At 38.1% G+C, this 21,088-nt stretch overlaps 1 protein-coding gene across 2 annotated transcripts in view; it reads right to left on the bottom strand.

Moving 5' to 3' along the window:
- Positions 1-21,088, bottom strand: part of pug (pug C-1-tetrahydrofolate synthase, cytoplasmic) — a 75,042-nt gene that overhangs the window by 21,911 nt on the left and 32,043 nt on the right. For both annotated transcript variants that reach the window (XM_068363553.1, XM_068363552.1), the window contains exons 17-19: positions 7,687-7,890; positions 4,651-4,754; positions 3,198-3,356 (exon numbers count right to left, since the gene is read on the bottom strand). In XM_068363553.1, the coding sequence (XP_068219654.1) occupies positions 3,198-3,356; positions 4,651-4,754; positions 7,687-7,890 (467 nt within the window). The remainder of the gene's footprint in view (positions 1-3,197; positions 3,357-4,650; positions 4,755-7,686; positions 7,891-21,088) is intronic.

Below are 21,088 nucleotides of genomic sequence, written 5' to 3'. Positions count from 1 at the left end.
TGGTGGCAAGTTTAAGGTCAAAGAAATGTGCGACACGCAAATTTTCAAATTTTCGGAGGCCTCACAAATTTAGAAAATTTTCTTATGTCATTTTGTAAAATAAACCTGTCGTACACCGAAACTTTGGCATCTAGAGGTTTCACTTTACAGTATTTCCAGAATATTTCATAAAATTCTACTACAATAAACTGACAAATATCCTAATGGATAATAATCAAATTTATAAAATCATTTAGCCCTGTGCTATTTATGATACTGTACCTAACTCTCTTCTCTGCGCAGTTTAGATTTTTATGAACTATGATAAGTTACTGAGAATAGGCTTTAGTTAATTTTTACAGTTAAAATCAACAATAAATGTTTAACAATTACAATGAACTACATATCCTCGGTTACAAGGAGTTGGTCAAACAGATTAAAGTATAAATTGAAAAAAAGTAATTTGTATTTTCCTAACTATACAACTCTGAGTCCTCTGGTAGGAGTATGATCCCAGCAAAGCAGGAAATGGCTGTTAAATCTGTAATGAGAAGGTGGTGGTAGCTGGCAGGTGATGGATAAGCCCTGGCCACCTGACAGGCCACTGAGCAGCCACTATGACCTTTACCTAGGAATTGTGGGGCAGTATGTCTCCTTGACTTATGACCTACAACTGTTTGACTTTACGATCACTTTTTCACTGAGATGTCACAAGTATGTCGGAAATAGCACACTAATCAGACAAATATTTCCTTGGAAATCTATTTTCTTGTATAAAAATAAACTGATTTTTCTTGGTAAGTTTGTATTTTTTATTGATATTATACAATATAACTTTTCAATAAAAATTACATTGAGAAAAGATTTAATATCTGTAAAGTACATATAATATGTCTGGTGATGTTATATTCGCTGGCAATAGAGTAATTTCCTTCAAATATGCTAACGATTAGTATTAGTATTCCCATTATTGAAATATCAAGTAACGATACATAGTATTTTGTGGGTCTGTATCGGTTGTTATGAGTGTAAATTTGACTCTACACTAGTTTTAGTTTCATCTCTGATAATAGATCGATATTTATGTAATGAAAATACACTAATAAGACAAATATTTACCTAGAAATAATATAGTTTCTTTTACATTTTAAAAATATAATATTTTTGCTTGGTAAGTTGGTACTGTATACTTTTTCATTTCTTGCAAGAAAAAGGTTTTACATTCTTAAAAAGTTATTTTTTGTTGAATTCATGTCACGTCCCATTAAGTCAAATTTCTGGTGAAAGGCACGCGGGCAAACCGAATGATTTCCTTTCGTTGTGTTATTGAGTAATCTTAAAATTTCCATCAATGAAAAATCAAGTAACGATGTAAAGTGTTTCAGGGGTCTGTATCAATTGTTATAAGAATAGTAATACTGTACTTACGGTAAACTTAAGAAAAGACGTCTGATGGCATCATATTTCTGGTGGGAGGCAAGTGGCAAATCAACTGATTTTTTTTTTTTATGCATTACCAATTAATATTAGTACTGTATTCCCATGATTGAAACATCGTGTAATGATAAATAATTTCTAATGTCTAAAGTATTGAGAGAATGCGCACATAGAAATAACGCACTTTGTTTATATAGTTTCTTAATTTATTCAAAATATCTTCATGATGAATATTACATCAGCACCAATATGGCACTGGATATCATAGATTCCATACACTCTCACTCTGGCAGAAATGAAAGGCATTGGTAGAGGGTAGGTGAATGAAAACTACCAGCTACGAAAACATCACAAAGTTTCCAAAGACATATAGAAATTATAATGCATGTGTTTATTTACTTGAAGTTTATATGTTGATTGTGCTTCACAACGTCCTCTGGAATTTTATAGCAATGCCAATGTTACATAAGGTGATAGAAAGAACAAAAAGTAAGTGGAGAACAAGAAAACAAAGCCAAAGATGTATAGAAGTTATAATGTATGGGTTTGTTTACTTGAAGTTCGTAAGTACATTGTGTTTCCACAATGCCCTCAGGAACATTATAGCAAGGCCAATGTTACCTAAGGTTGTAGAAAGAACAAATAGTCAATCATTTTTCCAAACAATGAAAATAGCGGTCTTTAAACAAAGACATGACCTTCTCTTGAATTGGTATTTGGCACGCAAGATTTCATTCATGTGGTCGCCTTTTATAGAAAAGGGATTATAAGCATTCCATTTAAAAGTTTTAGATAACCAAGCCTTCTCAGTTTTCAGTAACATATTGCACAAAGTGTTCTTTATTGTGCACAATGGTGGACACCACCGTAAGAGCCAATCATATGACACGGACGTTTAACTTTTTCCCATCTCTTTATCATGTCAAATTCATCTTGTATTACTATGACACACCTCTTAGTATCTCCAAAGATTGTATAAAAAATATACAAAGACTACCAAGATACAAAAGGATAACTTCAATGCAATTATACAACACCAGAATACACTTTTCAACATTAAAGGTGTAAAAGCATCGGTTGGCCTTCTTTCAGCAAAAACGACAAGAAGCTGTTTGTAAAGAACTGCTGTGCAGTTATAGTTTCAATATGATAATCCCTATTTTCAGTTTAAATGAGATATTTTAGCTTTACCTTTGTTTTATTCAACATTCCCAAAATAAGCATCAAGACTAACTTCCTGTTAACTAGCATTGATAAAATAATTGTTCGACTTTATAAAGTAACGAAGCCAGAAGATAGAACGTATACAGTACGCCTTTGAAAAAGATAAAAAGTTATCAGACATAGCATGTGTTTCCCTTCATACGAACAAGGTAATTATAAAATTTTCTGTTTATGCTATGTTTACTACCAAGAGTTTTATAATAAAATTACTTTATATATTTACTGATTACATAAAGAATATTACATCGTAAATGATCGAACTAGAGACCGATGTAAAGCTTTTTTTTTTATTTTTGTACTTAATATCTATAAAAAAACCAATGTAAAGTCAGTAGAGACGTTTATTGATCCAATGAAATAGGGGTGTTACTATATATTAAGGGAAATTTCTGCAAAGAATAAAAAAATTACCATAAGCTGGCACATTTACTTTCATACTAAACTTACGGTATAATTACACTTACACACTTTAAATTTCTACAACACAAACAAATACAATCAGAGCAATAGCTAGTGCTTTGTTTATCCAGTATCCTCTAAAAGTGGTAGTTACTTACTTGAAGTCAGCAGGCTGGTTTGAAGCTTTAACAACTGCATTTGCCAAGTCGACAGCACCAGCTCCACCCTTGGCCCAATGATTACAGATGACAGCATCCATGGCTCCAGCTCCCAAAGCCAACTTCTTAATCAGCTCCAGCTCAGCTTGAGTATCAGTTCTGATGTAAATAAATTCAGGGAGAAATAAATTAATACATTGATTGTTTGCGACAGAAATAGTTTAGGTTGCTCTTCAAACAGAAATAGTTTAGGTTCCTCTACAGTCTTAATACAAAAATATTTATCAGGAAAAATTATTTTTGCTGTCATTACAAATAATCAGCCTCTGGCTTCAGCACACAAACACTATACTGATCTACCATGATTTTCTCTCTTTTAGGGGTGTAAATTTAACCCTAATTTCCATATGTGGTCCTCCAAAGGAACTTTTCCTCTAAATCTAAGGAAAAAGTCAGAGGTTGCATTTCTGAGGAGCTCTTATTGCTATACATTGTCATATAAACTCATTACTCTACTATAGGGGCAAGAATATTTCAGTCAAAGATCACTGAAATTATTAGATTTTTAGGGTAGTTGTTATTTAGCCAGCTTTGATAGGGAAGCCTTATGTATATCAGGGGAGGTTCACAGAAATAATGTACCCAGGGTAGCCAAACTTTGAGAATAATCTTAACATATAGAAAATGTATAAAACAACACTAGCATAAAGTGCCCAACATGAACAAAACAAAATCAAATCACTCTCCTTGCTTGTTACCACACATTTTCATTGATTATTATTATCATAAACTTCTTTAAAGATAAATTTTATTAACCATAACACTGAAAATTATATAGAGATTAAATAAAGTGTTTTTTTTATTTTCGTATTAAAGCAGCTGAATAACGATCCAACACTACCACAGCTGAGTAAAACTGACACCAGCAGATGTAAATTAACAATGTGTGTCCTGTTCTTTCGTAATACAATATTGTCAAGTAGTTTATGAAAACATCTATAAGGGAAGGAAGGGGTAATGAAATGGGAATTATAAACCCTACATAGGGTATCATCTCCTTTAAAGACAAAAGGATATTTGACTAGAATAACACTCTAGAGTACAAACCTCCGCCACGACAGCTGATTTCTTGAGCTTTTGTTCAACCTTAACCTTGCCCTTTGACCTAGGACTATAAAAATGTAATCACTTCCACATCTCAACATAAAAATTAATCCCTGAAAGTTTCACTACTTTATGAATAAAATTGTGACAAGTAAGTTGTTCACAAACAAACGGGTGAAAACATAACCTCCTCTCAACTTCGTTGGTGGAGGTAAACCTTCTCGGCCTACTTTTTGAGGACTCAAGGGAAGGTTTAATTGGTTTCATGGACTTCAAATATGAAGAAAAAGTATATAACACATATAACACTAAGCTTAACAGACACCATGATTTTAGTAAAACAACTTACGAAAATGCATTTATAGCCACAACAACAGGCACGCCAAACAAGCGACCATTTTCTATCTGCTTGCCGAGGTTTTCAAAACCTTTTTCTACAAGATCCAAGTTTTCCTGGATAAAAGAAAAAAAAAATAGAAAATCACTATATAAATAAACTAATTTAACTTAAAATTTCCTTCAAGTTTAAAAACAAAAATCCTCCCTTTCACAACATTCTTGATACCTTTTTTATTTGAGTATGTGCTCTAGGGTCTTCAAGAAATTTCCTGTGGAAGAGTAACACAGGGAATTCAATATGATAAGAAAATACCCAAGATATATTGTCTTCCCTATTCCATGGCTAGCGCATCAACGTGGATCGCACAGTCTCGGTGAGTAAAAGGGAAACATGGATTCTGGTTCTATGGAATCCTTTAGGGCACTTCTTATGCTCAAAGAACCAACGACATGTTATCGAGACAAAGCTACTTGGGTACTTGCATACGCTTGACTACCATATGCATCCCTTCCCATACGAGGCTAAGAAGGTGGAAACAACACACCACCTCTCCAATAATAGGGTTTTCCTTCATAAAAAGCACTTTTTGGGGGTTAACATGCTGTGCGGTCTTTAGGAACTACTGTAATACTTGAGAAAGAATAGACTAAAATACATTACCACATCTGACATATTTAGTTCTTACGTAGCTGAGGGAGTGGGGGATCGCAGCTAAAATTAGTGGGGGTTCTGTTATCAGAAATTGTTTAGCCTTTGTGTTAGTGTAAAAAAAAACAACCATGTCTAAGAAATTTCATGCAGAAACTTTATGGAATCCTAAAAGTACAAAATCAAATCATTTTCATTTAATAAATTATAACCTAAATTGTTACGTTAGTTTAAAACTAAGAACTAAGACTTAAGACTCTGTAAATAACATGAAAACAGTGTCAATACTCAAAAACAGTAAATGAGAAGGCAAAAATATCAAAGTTAACTCCTCCCCATGAGGATATGAATAAACCTCACCTAAACGACATCATACGGCAAGTAGGTAAAATCAAAGTAAACAGCATCTGGAGTCCAATAACTTGGTACGTTTACTATGTTAATTCTATTACACTAATGCCTCAAGATACAAAATTAATTGGTTCCAGAGTGGCCTTAGTTTCGTGAAAATTTCTTATCATGGGGCACGTTTTACATTTAAATCGCCTGATTCATTCAAAACCCTACAAAAAAAAAACAAAAAAAAAAAAAACATTAAATTTCATAATACAGTAACCACAATGAAATACTGCACAGCCAAATACATTTGAATCATTCAATATACGTAACCTAACTTGATACCAGTAAATTAAGTAGTTATTAGAACATAAGGTACAGTGAACCCTCGCCACTTCGCGGTTCGACCATCGCGGATTCACCACTTCGCGGATTTTTTCCATAACCCATATATATACAGTAATATATATATATATATATATATATATATATATATATATATATATATATATATGTATGCATGTATTTATGTATATATGTATTTATGTATATATGTATGTATGTATATATGTAGGTATGTATATGTGTATACATATAAATATATATATATATATATATATATATATATATATATATATATATATATATATACACACATATATATATATATATATATAATATTTATATATATCTAAAGTAGGAAGATGTGATGTAGTTCTAAGGGAAAAGTATGGGAAATATGTCTGGGTAATAAGCAAAGCTCTACCTCCAGTTTGTTTCTTCATTATGATCAGAGATAAATGTAAACAAAACATTGGTTGCCATTTTTTATTGTGTTTTTTAGCGTGTTTAGGAAACTCATGATATAAAATCACCTTTAATATTTGTGCCTGTTTTAGTTTAGGGTACTGTAGTACATGCATTAAGTGTTCTGTACATTAAAGGGTAGTTTGTTAACAGTACTACGTACAAGGGAAGGTTTTAAAAGTCTGAATATACATGTTGAATAAATAGGTAAATATGGTGTCACTACTTCGCGGATTTTCACCTTTCGCGGCCGCGTCTGGAACCTATCTACCGCGATAAACGAGGGTTCACTGTAATAATAAATCAGAAATCAAACTATACACTACATGCAGTACAATACTGTACATTTATGAAATATACAGTACCACAATACTGTACATATATAAAATATACAGTACCATATGTCTGTACTATTCTTATAGTTAAATTTTCTATTTTATATAAACAACCCATTTTCTTTAACTGGCTCATTTTCAATCGGTAACTATTTTACTTTTGTCCTGGCTGGCAAATCTTTTTGCATTATGAAATTTTTTTCATAACGAGGCGAAAAATTCTTCACATCTCGTTTCGCATCATGAAGATTTCGCATGCAGATACGTTTGTATCAAGAAGTATCACTGTACTAGAATAACAAAAGTTAACCTACTACACTGAACTTGGAAAGGTGGGGAGGATGCCCAAATATTCTGGTGCTAAGAGCATGCTTTCCAGTATATGTGTCTGCTTATTCAACAACAAAAACGATGGTAGTTGAGTGCATACAAGAGTCCACGTAACTTTGCCTCTAGTACCAGTATTGATTCGAGTTTATGAGGTGTCATCGGTTGTCCCACATATTTCCACATGGGCTATGACAAATTCAATAGAGCCCAAGTCCATGGTTCTCCCTTATACAGTACTCATCGAGTTAATGCTATGCACGTTGATATACAGTACTGGCCCTGGAGCAGGAAAGACAAATACTCCTAGGTGTTTTCTTGTTGAAGCCCTTTATGTAAATAGGCGTAGGAGGAGATGACTATGACAATTTTCGTGTCCTTTTGGATTGCCTCCTCTACCCTTCCACAAGAATGTTCTTGGAGATTACAAAGTACATCAACCCATAAAAATATTTTTTAATTTTGAGAAACAAACCAGCTCTACAAACTTTTACATTATCTTAGTTAAAATACTGCAAAAATGATTAAAAAAAAACTATGGAAATAGACTAAAAATATCTATTAACAAAAATACTATTAAAATAAAACTTACTTCAGTATATATGGGAGGCAATGGGACTCCAGGAGTAACAGTTGGCCCTCCACCATGCATCTTAAGCGCTCTTACAGTAGCTACTAGCACAACTGCGTTTGGCACAAGACCAGAATAACGACACTTTATGTTGAAGAATTTCTCCATACCAATGTCAGCACCAAATCCTGCCTCAGTAACCACAAAACCAGTTTCACCTACCAGCTGTTGATATAAGTATATACCAAAATTAATCATATACAAATTTTCCTAATGCATCACATCATTCTACCTAAGATTAATTTCAACATTTTCACAAAACTTGTTAAAAAATTATTCATTCATACATATGAAAAAAAAATCCATGTACTGGATACATAAATAATATACACACATCTATAAATAAAAATATATGTATATATATGTATATATATATATATATATATATGTATACATATAATATACATATACATATATAATATATATATATACACTGTATATGTGTACTGTATACATAAAATACTGTAAATATATATTTATTCAAATAAACCATGAAGATCATTCAATATAAAATTTGCTCTTCCACAGGATCTCCGGACAAGAGAGAAATTCCTTTGACGAGAAATATTTCTGGCGGGCCAAGGACTCGAACCTATGACCCATTCAGATGTAAAGAGCAATAAGAGTTGATTACGACTGTTGTATTTAATCTTGTGGAGTTCACAAATTGTACTTTGAATCACAGTCAACCCTACTCCATCCTTACAGCCGATTGGCAAGTACAGTATGCAACATAACCATTTTATGATAATTTTATCACTAATTCTAGTGATTTTCATTTCATCCCTATGGGTTTGATATCCAGTGTCACACCAAATTTGGTACTACAGCATAGACTTCAGAAAAAGTACTAATTTTCTCAAGTCACAAAACTTGAAAAACCTGTATTCAAGGAATATTTCTTGTTCACATTAATAATTTAATCAAGAGAAGTAGGTTGTTAAGGGACAATAACAATTTTTCTAAAATTAAGGAATGTTTTTTTGGGGCTAAGGTTTTAATCAGAGAGAGGAAGCAAAATTATAAGGGTTATTTTCCACATGGGAAAACAATTTGGTCAATAAGACTACATAAAAATTATAAAACCTCTAGTACAGTACAGTATTTGGTGTTATAGAAGCATCAGAAGTTGGCTACTAAATAATAACTATCAGTACTTATCTAAGCCTTCCTATTTGGGAACAACTTTGCAATAAACTTTAAGCCGAGATAGTCACTTAATTCCGTCTCAGCTTAAGCATATTCCTAACATTTGAATTCTGCATAACTGTTTGTTCATTACCTTTTGCACTTGTGCAAGGCTATGACTCATTCTGGCAGTTACGGTACTAGCACCCACATTAATGCCGCAATGAAAAATTTGAGACGAGTTAGTGGACAAGTCTACACTATGCTGATCCTTTTTGCCACTTAAAACATGATACAACCAGTTTTAAACTCCAACCAAAGCTTTTAAAGAGTATTTGAATTAGTATGTTACATGCTCTACAGGAACCATCCCATATGTAACTAGTATAATAGTATAAAACAGTTACTTTACTTTACGGGCTGTTTTTCTGGTCCTATACAGCAGGGGAACCCTACTCTTTACAGAATCTCCACAGTCATTTTATCATGTTCGTTCAAGAGCATTCTACATTTTACACTACACATTGCTCTTTATTGTCAAATCCACACTATCAAAGCATTTTGAGAACAACTAAGTCTTCAATTTCTTCTCGTAAGCCTTAATATCTTCAGTCTTTTGAATACCTGGTGGGAGTTTATTGCATAGTTTCAGGGTCGCACATTTAAAGGCCCTAGAGCCTACAGTAGACATATCTAGGTTCGAACAATTTGAACCATTCTGTAACTATTCTCGTGTAAACAAGATTTGTTGGCTGTACAATACGTAGCAATTCCCTTAGATATTTTGGATCTCTGGTTCTGATAACTTGCTGGTTTATTATACATTTTAAACTCAATTCTCACGTTAATAGGCAGCCAGTGTAGATCAATTACTGTAGTACAGGAGTGATCCTTTCTCAGGGTGGGACACCTTTTCTAAGTCTTGCTCCTCTGTTTATAATGTTTTATAATTTCTTGAGTTGCACTTTTGGTAAATTGTAGTAGATGGAGTTACAGTAGTCAATACTAGTAATAACACTTTATCAAAGTTTCTTTACCGAATGTTCATCCAGGTACTTCTTTATAATGGCAATGTTTCCAACATGATAACCAGCAGTTTTTACTACATTATTTATTTGGGCATTGAAAGACAAGTCACAGTCAAGAGATACGCTCATATCCCAAACTTTACTAGATATCGGGACAGATGTGTTATTAACCTTATTAATGTTTTATTTCCATTTAATTTTTGTTATCTTATTGTCATCCATTCCTTAACACTAGCAAGAACTCAGTTTAGAGTTTTAGTAGTGTCGTCTATCATTTATTAAGTAAAATTGTTTATCATTTGCAAAAAGGTTGAACTTCACTTCATGCCTTTATAGTATTTTTGACAAACCAATATTATACATACAGAATAAGATTGGGTCCAGTAAACTCCCCCGAGGTACCCCTCTGTTTAAAGATTCATATGATGAATAAGTTTCCAATTTGCACACAATCTCTCTCAACCAAGTAGTCTTTTAGGTATTCAAAAGCTTGATCTTCAATACCAATAGACCATAGAACATTTAGTAGCAGTTCATGCACAATTGTATCAAAAGTAGCACTAAGATCAAGTAATACTAAAATAGTATTTTCTTTTCATATATCATTTACAACAGAAGAGATAGCTGTTTATGTAGAGTATAATTTTCTGTAAGTAGACTGGTTGTCTGGCAAAGCTTCAATTTCTTCTAAGGGACTAACTAGTCGTTCAAGAATTACGTATTCTAGCCCCTTTGAAATAAAAGATAGATTCGAAATAGGTCTATACAAGCTTAATTCCTGATAATCTAGAGCACTTTTAAGACCTAGTGTGACTATAGCCATTTTCTCAGATTTGGGAAACTTACACTCATCGATGCTTGTACTTGCTATTCTCGTAATTATGATATTTTGATTATAAAATAAATTTTTGAATATACTTACCCGGTGAATATATAATAGCTGACGTCTCGGACGGCTCGACAGAAACACAAAAACTCGCGAGCGATCGCCATGAAGGTTGCGGGTGTGCCCACCAGAGCCGACTATTGGCCAGATACCGCATATACATGTAAACAGCCTCAGTTCTTCTCATTCCGCTGGGTCTCTATCGGGGAGGAAGGGAGGGCCTATAATTTATATATTCACCGGGTAAATATATTCAAAAATTTATTTTATAATTAAAATATCATTTTTAAATATTAAACTTAGCCGGTGAATATATAATAGCTGATTCACACCCATGGTGGTGGGTAGAGACCAGTATTAATACAATATAGGCGTATATGCTTAGAGTTTTTGACAGTTATATCATGACAAAACCCAAATAAATATAGGTACCTGGTAAGGAAGCTGACTCTGACGATTACTCTGCCTTGTTAGTCCGCTTTCCTCACGAAGCCCAGCCATCCTCTCAGGATGCTGAAAGACTCCCAGGAGCTGAAGTATCCAGGGCGACAACCCATACAACAGGACCTCATCAAAACCCTTAATCTGGGCGCTCTCAAGAAATGACATTTGACCACCCGCCAAATCAAACAGGATGCGAAAGGCTTCTTAGCCTTCCGTACAACCCAAAACAAGATTAAAAACATTAAGAGAAAGATTAAAAGGATATTGGAATTAAGGGAATGTAGTGGTAGAACCCTCACCCACTACTGCACTCGCTGCAACGAATGGACCCAGTGTGTAGGAGGCCTCATAAAGAATCTGGACATCTTTTAAGTAAAATGAAGCGAACACCGACTTGCTCCTCCAAAAGGTCGCGTCCATAATACTTCGTAGAGATCTGTTTTGCTTAAAGGCCACGGAAGTTGCTATAGCTCTTACTTCGTGCGTCTTGACCTTAAGCAAGCAACGATCTTTTTCACTCAAATGAGAGTGAGCCTCTTGGATTAAAAATCTAATAAAATACGAAAAAGCATTTTTAGACATAGGCAATGATGGCTTCTTAACTGAGCACCACAAGGCCTCAGATCCACCTCGTAAGGATTTTGTACGAGCTAAATAAAACTTAAGAGCTATGACTGGACACAGTACTCTTTCAAGCTCGTTGCCTACGATCTCTGACAGGCAAGGTATATCAAACGACTTAGGCCAAGGACGAGAAGGCAGTTCATTTTTGGCCAAGAAACCAAGCTGAAGTGAACATGTGGCTTTATCTGTAGAAAAGCCGATGTTCCTACTGAAGGCCTGGATCTCACTGACCCTTTTAGCCGAAGCCAAGCACACTAAGAAAAGCGTCTTGAGGGTGAGATCCTTCAGGGAGGCTGAATGTAATGGCTCAAACCTGTCGGACATTAGGAACCTTAGGACCACGTCTAAGTTCCATCCAGGAGTTGCCATACGACGCTCCTTAGAGGTCTCGAAGGACTTAAGGAGATCTTGGAGATCTTTATTACTGGACAGATCTAAGCTTCTATGTCTGAATACAGAAGCCAACATGCTCCTGTAGCCCTTAATAGTGGGCGCTGAGAGGGAGCGAACATTTCTCAGATGTAGGAGAAAGTCTGCAATTTGGGCTACAGAGGTACTGGAAGAGGAAATGGATGATGACTTGCACCAGTCTCTAAAGACTTCCCACTTCAACTGGTATACCTTGATGGTAGAAGCTCTCCTAGCTCTCGCAATTGCTCTGGCTGCCTCCTTCGAAAAACCTCGAGCTCTTGAGAGTCTTTCGATAGTCTGAAGGCAGTCAGACGAAGCGCGGGGAGGCTTTGATGAAGATCCCTTACGTGGGGCTGCCGTAAGAGATCCATCCTTAGAGGAAGACTCCTTGGGACGTCTACCAGCCATTGAAGTACCTCTGTGAACCACTCTCTCGCGGGCCAGAGGGGAGCAACCAACGTCAACCTTGTCCCTTCGTGAGAGGCGAACTTCTGCAGTACCTTGTTGATGATCTTGAACGGTGGGAATGCGTACGCGTCCAGGTGAGACCAGTCCAGTAGAAACGCATCTATGTGGGTCGCCTCTGGATCTGGGACTGGAGAGCAATAGGTCGGGAGCCTTTTGGTCAACGAGGTGGCAAAGAGGTCTATGGAGGGTTGACCCCAAGTCACCCAAAGACTCTTGCACACGTCCTTGTGGAGGGTCCATTCTGTGGGGATCACCTGACCTCTCCGACTGAGACAGTCTGACAAGACGTTCAAGTCCCCCTGGATGAATCTTGTCAACAGGGAGATGCCTCGATTTTTTGACCAGATGAGGAGGTCCCTTGCGATGACGAACAGTGTGTGGGAGTGAGTGCCTCCTTGCTTGGAGATGTACGCCAATGCTGTGGTGTTGTCCGAATTGACTTCTACCACTTTGTTTCGAAGAATGCTCTCGAAACTCATCAAGGCCAAGTGAACCGCTAACAACTCCTTGCCGTTGATGTGCATGCTCTTCTGATCCGACGTCCAAAGACCCGAACATTCCCGACCGTCCAGAGTCGCTCCCCAACCCAAATCCGACGCGTCTGAGAACAACACGTGGCTTGGGTTCTTGACTGCCAGGGACAGACCCTCTCGTAGACTTATGTTGCTGTCCCACCAGTTCAGGCATGCTTTTACTGGCTCGGAGACCGGGATTGACACAGCTTCCAAAGTCTTGCTCTTGTTCCAGTGTGAGTCTAGATGGAACTGGAGAGGGCGAAGGTGAAGTCTCCCTAGTGAGACAAATTGCTCCAGGGATGACAGAGTCCCTAAGAGGCTCATCCAACTTCTTACTGAGCAACGGTCTTTTTTCAGCATAAGGCGGACTTTGAGCAGGGCTTGCTCTATCCGGGTGGCAGACGGAAAAGCCCGAAAAACTAGACTGCGAATCTCCATCCCCAAATAAGAGAATATAGGCCATGGGGCATACAGCAATATTGTTCACTTTTATTTGACCCACCCTGCAACTATCCAATTTTTTTTTATGTTATTCAGTATGTTCTTAGCTACAAAAAAATACAATGTTCTCCAAAAATAACTTGCACATTAATTAGTAATTACTAATTATTGGCCTCCTTATATTCAACAGAATTTAGTTCAATTTCTTGCCACTAGATGGCTCTGCACAGGTTCTTATCCAATAAGAGCATTAGAAACGGAATCTCGCTCTTCTGCCACATCTCTAATGCGCGGTTGCCATATTTCTCTCAGATGCGGAAGATAGCGTGTTTTAAAAGGTACAATTCCACTTTACATCATCATAACTCAACATTATCTCAACTCAAGACATCAAATTCTTTTCCGTTCCTGGTATTTTGCTGTAGTGTTGGTTAAAAAGGTTCGTAACCCAGTTTTGTTGATCAATATTGCATATATATATATATATATATATATATATATATATATATATATATATATATATATATATATATATATATATATATACATATATATATATATATATATATATATATATATATATATATACATATATATATATATATATATATATATATATATTTATATATATATATATATATATATATATATATATATAGATAGATAGATAGATAGATAGATAGATAGATAGATAGATAGGTAGATAGTGTGTATTTGTGTGTGGCTGTTTGTTCTTGCGCTAGAGGGACCACTTCAAACAAGTAATCATTTCTACGATATGTCCTGCCTGAGAGCAATTGCCCTTTTTCGGTAATAATACGATTACTTTATTTCTACCGTCATAACTATCATTTCAAGGACTGCATTCCAGTTGGTATCCTGGTCTGTAAAGTTAAGACATTGTGTCATTTTAAATCTAAGATTTTAGAGGTTTTAAAGGCCGTTCATGAATAGCAGAAGCAAGGGACAGGGACATTCCCCTATGGAGTATTACAATGCCCTAGAGACTGACTATATATACATATGATCAGCACCCAAGCTAGGACCAAGGAGAGCCAGGCAAAGTAACATCAGACTTTGGGAGTCTGGTATGAGCGCCAGTGAGTCACTAGGTAATATCTGAGACACTTTATTTGCTACTAGCAAATTGGTAGTGTTCTACGTACCACAAAGTAATGTTTATTACTTCAAAGTCTTCAAAAGTCTTTCCAAGTCTCTCCTCCTACGCCTATAGACGCAAAGGGGCTCATTTAGATTTCGCCAGTCGTCTCTTATCTCGAGCTTTTAAATCAATACTTCTCCATTCATCATCTCCTACTTCACGCTTCATATTCCTCAGCCATGTAGGCCTGGGTCTTCCAACTCTTAATAGTGCATTATTAGAAAGAATATATTAAAATGAAAGTCTTTCCTAAAGTATGCTTTCAAAACATTTTGAAAAAAAAATGGAAAATTAATGCAACTTAAAAAAAATAGGAAAGTTAATAAGGAATTTTCTTTAGTCAAAAATATCTATAAAAGTCCTGTTTCTGTGAATGAAGCGAGGTACGAGATATTCCGCTTTTGTTACAGGACAGACACTGCACTGCCACCAAATCTTGACTCATTGGAGAATCACATTAAACGGGCCAACTACCAAGCTGCAATACATAGACGTTGTCTTCAGACAAAAATGGAAGCTCCAAATCCTGTAGGAAATGGATGGAAAATGGAACAGAACTGTTTGAAAATAGAGTGGAACACTTTGCCAATTGCACCGGAGTCAATTCTGAAAAGTATTTCTTGTTCCTGCCGGAAATCAGGATGTAATCAAGGGAACTGTTCTTGCCGTGCAAACAACCTGAAATGCTCAGATTTGTGCCACTGCACAAACTGTGAGAATACATCAACTGATGAAGATAGCCTGATACAAGACACCGATTGTGATGATGACATTAACGAGGAAGGCGAGCTATGAGTTGGTTGAAAATGATTATAATCAGGCACGATTTTTAGCTTGAGGTTGAGCATGAGCATGGACTGAAACTGACATTACTAACAATTTTGATTTTTAGAAAAATGTCTTTTACAAAAAGTTACTTTAAATGAAAAAAAAAAAAAACACTTTTTATCTAGCACAAACGGAAACTGTATCAGCATTAGGCATATTCCCTGATAGAGAAGAAGACTCATTTTTTAAAACTATATAATGTAATTTGTAAAAAAATAAAATGTCTATATAATTGTATACTTATCTTAATATCATAGTCTTTCTTTTAAGATATCCTTTTTGGTAAACCATGGACAGAAATTGTGAAAAAAACATTCCTCCCAGTGGAGAAAATGTGAATTTCATAGGTTAATGTATTTCGCCTGTAGTGGGTTAATGTGCAACTTTACAGAGGAGAACATTGCATTTTTGGAAAGAGCACCCCAAAATTTCATTAGAACAAGTGTTTTCAGGTAGCTGCGAGGAAGGTCAATCAAACTCATTATTTAGGCATCTTTTGTCAGCATGCCCCACGGCCTAATAGTCTGGGATGGATTCAGTTGAGACTTTTCTAGGTTCACCAACAGTCCCAACTCCTTTGCCACACCCAACGTCCAGTGAAGGTCCTGCAGACAGCGATGACGGGACGATGCTCTGAGAAGCCAGTCGTCCAAGTACAGGGAGGCTCGAATTCCCGATAAATGAAGGAATTTTGCCACATTCCTCATGAGCCTCGTAAACACGAGAGGAGCAGGGCTGAGGCCGAAGCACAGTGCTCGAAACTGGTACACCACATTCCTGTAAACAAACCTCGGATACGGTTGAGAATCTGGGTGAATAGGAATGTGGAAGTACGCATCCTGCAGGTCGAGAGAGACCATCCAGTCTCCCTCTCTGACCGCTGCTAGGACGGACTTCGTGGTCTCCATCGTAAATTTTGTTTTTTTAACAAAAACGTTGAGCGCACTGACGTCCAGCACTGGCCTCCAACCTCCCGTATGTTTTGGGACTAGGAAGAGACGGTTGTAAAATCCCGGTGATTGAAGGTCCGAGACTTTCACCACCGCTCCCTTCTCTAGTAACAGAGACACCTGCTGTTGAAGAGCTTGTCTTCTTGACTCCTCTCGATACCTGGGAGAGAGGTCTAGAGGAACTGTTAATAGAGGAGGTCTGCGTACAAAAGGTATTTTGTACCCCTCCTTGAGCAACAACACAGACTCTTGGTCTGCACCCCTCTTCTCCCAGGCCTGCCAGAAGCTGTTCAGTCTGGCCCCTACCGCTGTCTGAGGACGTGGGCAGTCAGACTCTGCCACGGGAGGACTTGGCTCCTCTCCTCTTGCCTCTCTCTCCGTCGGCACGAGCGCCTCCCCTGCTGGGGGCTCTGCCACGAAAGGGCGGGATAAATCTAGTCGCTGGGGTATCGACCTTGGGCCTCGCAACATAAGACGACGAAGGAGCTCCCTTGCGAGCAGAAGTAGCCATCAGGTCGTGTGTATCCTTCTGCACAAGCAAAGCCACAATGTCCTTGATCAGCTGTTGAGGAAACAAGGCAGCTGATAAGGGGGCAAAGAGAAGCTCCGACCTCTGACAGGGAGTAACTCCTGCTGAAAGGAATGAGCAAAGAGTTTCCCTCTTCTTCAGGACTCCAGACGTAAAGGTGGCGGCGAGCTCATTGGAGCCATCGCGGATGGCTTTGTCCATACAAGACATAATAAGTACGGAAACATCCTGGTCGGCAGACGAGAACTTCCTGCTTAATGCTCCTAGAGACCAATCTAAAAAGTTAAAAACTTCGAAGGCCCTGAAAACCCCTTTAAGGAGATGGTCAAGGTCCGAGGCGGACCAACTAACTTTAGAGCGTCTCATGGCCAGGCGACGGGGAGAGTCTACGAGGCTTGAGAAGTCACCATGGGCAGAGGCAGGGACTCCCAAAACGAGAACTTCTCCCGTGTCATACCAGACGCTCGCTCTAGAAGCTAGTTTAAAAGGAGGGAAGGCAAAGGACGTCTTCCCCAAACTCCTCCTGGTAACCAACCAGTCGCCCAGCAAGCGTAAAGCCCTCTTAGAAGAGCGCGAGAGCATAAGCTTAGTAAAAGAAGGCTTCGCAGCAGCTAAGCCTAGCGCAAACTCTGACGGAGGCGAACGACGAGCGGAAGTAACAAAATGGTCTGGGAAAAGATCCTTAAAAATCATCATGATTTTCTTAAAGTCCATCGAAGGTTGAGCAGCCTTAGGCTCTTCTACGTCTGATAAAACGTCCAAAGGAATATCAGTAGGCGGAGGATCAGCCACATCCTCATCTGAAGGAACCTCGTCCGACAATTGAGGAGTCTCAAGAAAGGGAGAGACCTGCCGCGGTGGCAATGCTTGACAAGCAAAGTCCACACGCAAAGGAGCAGCAGTAGTAGTCGAGGCTACGTCATGTCGCTGCTGAAAGGACTGACCAGCAACAACAACAGGAGCTGATGGATGCTCGACGTCAAGTCGAGACTGCCTTGACTGCCTAGACTGAGCAGTCAAAACAACCCTTGACTGCGGTGCTTGACGCTCAACGTCAAAACAAGGCAACTGAGCTGGTTGGCGAACGTCCTGAACGTCAACACGAGACTGCGGCAGCGGCTGAACGTCAACACGAGACTGCGGCAGCGGCTGAAAGTCAACACGGGACTGCATCGAGTGAGGCTCCAAGTCACGTGACTGTCGTGACAAACTACCGACATCACGCTTCGTAACGTCAAAAGGACGAGTAAAGGCTCGTTTGGGCGGCTGACGGCCAGAGTCTCGATCAGCGTAACGGCGAGGATCATCGTGAACCTGCTCAACGGTATACTCCTCCATAAGGGAGGCAAGCTTATTCTGCATATCCTGCAGGACAACCCATTTAGGATCAACGGGAGTCGGTACGGGCCGAGACGATGGTAACGTCTGTGACGGCAAAACATTGCTCTTACTGAGACTCTCGGAGCCAGTGTTACGCTTACGCTTAATCGGAGAACAGTCTTCCGACGACTGCAAAGGGTCAAAGCTGTCCCAATGGCTACAGCCAGGACGCTGGACCTGTCCTGAAGGGACTGACTTCCGCTTTAAGGGTCTAGAAACTTTGCTCCAAGGTTTCTTTTGCGAGAAGCCTTCGGATGACGAGGAGAAAACAGCCTCGCTCGTCTTATGGTAGGGGCGATCTTGACGAGACACGCCCAATACCGCAGAGGGAACGTCTGTTCGTTGGTTAAAGCCTCTCATACCCTTAAGTCCTACGACATTACTTCTCCCTGGTGCAGGGGAGCCTGAAAGAGGTCTCGGACTAGGTGAACGACAAGCACGAACAGACGAACCCTCGGTCGCAACACTAAAAACACTTTGCGCACTATTCACTTTATCCCCACGATTTTCTAATGTGGCACTCTGACACTTTAACACATTCACATCCGCCATGAGTTGATTACGGTCCGATGCTAAAGACTCAACTCTCTCGCCCAAAAGCTTGAATGGCAAGCAACATATCCCGCATGGATGGTTCATGAGTGCTAGTAGAGGGTTCAGGAACAACTACTACAGGGGAAGGATTAGGTTCAGGGGCATGGGAGGAGGAAAAATCCAACGACCTAGAGGAGCTTCTCCTCACCCTATCTCTCTCAAGCTTACGAGAATATTTATCAAACTCTAGCCAGTCGAATTCCGAAAGTACCACGCACTCATCACACCGATCTCCTAATTGGCAGGTTTTACCCCGGCAATTAGAACACACGGTATGTGGGTCGAGAGAGGCCTTGGGAAGATGTTTGTTACAATCCCTAGCATTACATTTACGAAATTTAGGTCCAGGGATAGGAGAAGGGTCAGCCATTTTGAAAAGTCAAAGAAAATCCAAAAACAATCCAAAGTCATCAACAATAAACGCTATCCAAAAAAGGGTTCAAGAGTTTTAATTGAAGAGAAAAACACCTGTCACTGCGAAAGCTCAAAACCAAAAAGAAGTACTTCACCAAGAATGACGAAAACTCCAGGTCAACAGCGAGCGGAATCAACTTGTCGACAAGACCGACAGAAGAACTGAGGCTGTTTACATGTATATGCGGTATCTGGCCGATAGTCGGCGCTGGTGGGCACACCCGCAACCTTCATGGCGATCGCTCGCGAGTTTTTGTGTTTCTGTCGAGCCGTCCGAGACGTCAGCTATTATATATTCACCGGCTAAGTTTAATATTTAAAAACATCAGTTAGACAAAGTTTCTTTCTCCAGTTACTTCAGATATTGGCATTGGATCGATTGCACAGTTTTGTTTTCTTTAATCTCTTCTTAGTGACATCGTCTTGTGTTATATTATTGAATCTCATTAATTTTATCTGTTTATCTGGCGTTGCATTACTCTGATGTTTAATATGCTTAAATGTTTGAGTTATATTCGCTATTTTGTTTTTAAAGAATTCTAGAAAATAGTTTGCTAGTTCCTAGTCAAAATACTCCTCTGTTAACCTTTTTTCATCTGCCTTTCCCATAATACTATTTAGACTATATAGCTTATTTAGGTCTGTTGCTGCTTTCCAGGGGTGTCTCTATAGTATTCACTTTTTTCCTACTTGATAGGTAATTATATTGGCACATTCAGTTTTGTATTCTACCCACGAACTTTGTTTTTAACCGATTCCACTTTCTTTATTTACGTCTTTTTCTCTAAAGTCTCTCCATCAAACCAAGAAGATTGGTCTTTAAAAATTATAGTATTTTCCATCAGTGGACACATGGTATCATATTCACTTTTATTCACCCTATTATATATGGTTTCAAGGCAGTCAATACACATAGCTCCCAACAAACGTTGGTCATCATGATTGCAGGGAATACTGATAGCATCATTTATTTTCTTTGTAACTTCTTCAATAAATACAAAAGTAGAGAAATTTGATGTATGTCTGAAGCTTATTTTCTTCATCACTGAAAGGGTTTTGCAATGCAAGGTACACCACAACCTCTAGGCATAACTAAAAGTTAGCCTAGGATTTGAAGTAAGTTAGGCTATATGGTTGCCTTGCCAAATGGATAGAAGCCTTTTCTTTTAAAACTTGAACCTTTTCCATGAACATCAAACAGAAAAAAAATCCTTCATAAGAGAATTACCCTCTTTACAATGGTTACACTTTAGACCCAGAATTGTGATGCAAGGAGAAAGAAGATTATTATCACCCAGCAGTAAATCCCTTAAACAACTCACAAGAAGACAGATGCCAGAAGAAGACTTCCCATTAAATTGAATAAATAATGTTTCGATAGAATTCCCCAAAATCACAATTAGTAGTGGGTAGTGTGTGCACTCGAGCCAGGTGATGAAACATTACGTCTGATCAATCACACCCTTTCGTAGAACTATTATGTACTGTTATATGTTCCAAATACTGTACCACACACAGTGGGGTCGGGCAATTACAGTACAAGGGAAAAAATCAGTTGAAG

Source organism: Palaemon carinicauda, chromosome 40, assembly GCF_036898095.1.
Source record: "Palaemon carinicauda isolate YSFRI2023 chromosome 40, ASM3689809v2, whole genome shotgun sequence".
Lineage (NCBI taxonomy): Eukaryota > Metazoa > Arthropoda > Malacostraca > Decapoda > Palaemonidae > Palaemon > Palaemon carinicauda.
Note: the sequence above shows the minus strand (reverse complement) of the source record. Positions and strands in the feature narration are given on the sequence as shown.